This window comes from Poecilia reticulata, unplaced genomic scaffold (genome assembly GCF_000633615.1).
Source record: "Poecilia reticulata strain Guanapo unplaced genomic scaffold, Guppy_female_1.0+MT scaffold_2319, whole genome shotgun sequence".
NCBI lineage: Eukaryota > Metazoa > Chordata > Actinopteri > Cyprinodontiformes > Poeciliidae > Poecilia > Poecilia reticulata.
In genome coordinates, this window is record NW_007617048.1 from 1 (window position 1) to 1,445 (window position 1,445).

At 44.4% G+C, this 1,445-nt stretch overlaps 1 protein-coding gene across 1 annotated transcript; it reads left to right on the forward strand.

The window, feature by feature from the left end:
- Positions 1–6: 6 nt before the first annotated feature.
- Positions 7–1,437, forward strand: LOC108166111 (uncharacterized; the record flags this gene model as incomplete). The annotated part of the gene is made up of 1 exon (XM_017303669.1): positions 7–1,437. A coding segment is annotated over exon 1 (1,407 nt), but the record flags the coding sequence as incomplete, so codon positions are not given.
- Positions 1,438–1,445: the final 8 nt, after the last annotated feature.

A 1,445-nucleotide genomic window follows, 5' to 3' on the forward strand; every position in this document is an offset into this window, starting at 1 on the left:
CCCCCCATTACCAACCCTGATGATTGAAACATGCAGCGTGGAGGAAGGAGTAAACGAGGCAATTTTGTGGAGTCTCAAGGAACAGCAGACCTTGATGAGCAGACTGATTGCACTGAAGCAGGAGCATCTGGAGGACATGTAGGCACTGAGKGTGAAGAGGTGAAAGAACCAACATATACAGATCTTGTTAATATTCTTCGTGCCCACATGAGCCAGCAGGAGGAACARAATAGAACAATGAAAGAGGAAGCAGCCCGCCAAGATCAACGGTTCAGGTCTCTTCAACACCAATTCAGTCTTTTGCAATCAGAAGTGCAGGCCCAAACTTTTCCAACATCTGAACCTGCTAAGCTGGAAAACTCTGATCCAGAACCACAGGATAAAGATCTACTGCCAGGGGACCGCAAAGTCATCTCTTCAGGTCAGTTTCGTTCCTTCTTGGAACCTAAATTAGAAAAATTAACAGAAACTGATGACATTGAACATTTTTTAATTACTTTTGAGAGGATTGCAGTTTCATGTAACTGGCCAGAGAATGACTGGGTCTTCCGTCTGGTTCCATTGCTAACTGGAAAAGCCAGAAGCGCTTATGTGCATATGGACATTGATGAAGTGGATGATTATATATCTGTTAAGGAGGCAATTCTGAGGAAATATGACATTAACCCAGAAACCTATCGTCAGAGATTTCGTTCTACAGAAGTGGAGCCTGGAGAAACTCCCAAGGAGCTGTACGTAAGGTTAAAGGAGATGTATGAAAAGTGGATACAACCTAGAGGTAAAACAGTGAAAGCCATTGGTGAAGTTATTGTGTTGGAGCAATATCTACGTATGCTGTCTCCTGAGCTTCAGGTTTGGGTCCGGGAACATGATCCTCCAACAGCTTCCAAAGCGGCTTCACTGGCTGAGGTGTTTGTGGCTGCTAGACGGAAAGGACAACCATGGAGTTACTCTTCTTGGAAGGCATCTAAAGACACACGCAGAGCTGCACCTGTACAACACCACCAAAAGGGTGTATCTGCTGTGGGTAAGGCCTTCCTAAGGGAAACCCAGTCAGTAAGCRCAACACCCAGGCAATACAATAAAGTGCCTGTTTGTTATTTGTGTGGTCAGGAAGGCCATACAAAACCTATGTGTCCAAAAAACCCTCCCAAACTCACTCAGCTGTGTGTTGTCCCATTTAAAAGTGACAATTGCATCAGTATTGGACAGTCTGTGAAACTGAGTGATGTGAAAGTTAATGGGAAAGGTGTGAAGGCCTTAATTGACACTGGGAGTGTTCAGACTCTGGTTGAAAGAGGGCTGGTTCCATCTAATATAATTTGCACATCTGACACAATCCCTATCCGATGTGTGCATGGTGATGAAAGGCCATACCCCACAGCGGATATTTATATTGAAGTGCAAGGACAATTATACCTACTGAATGTTGGTGTTGCAGAAAA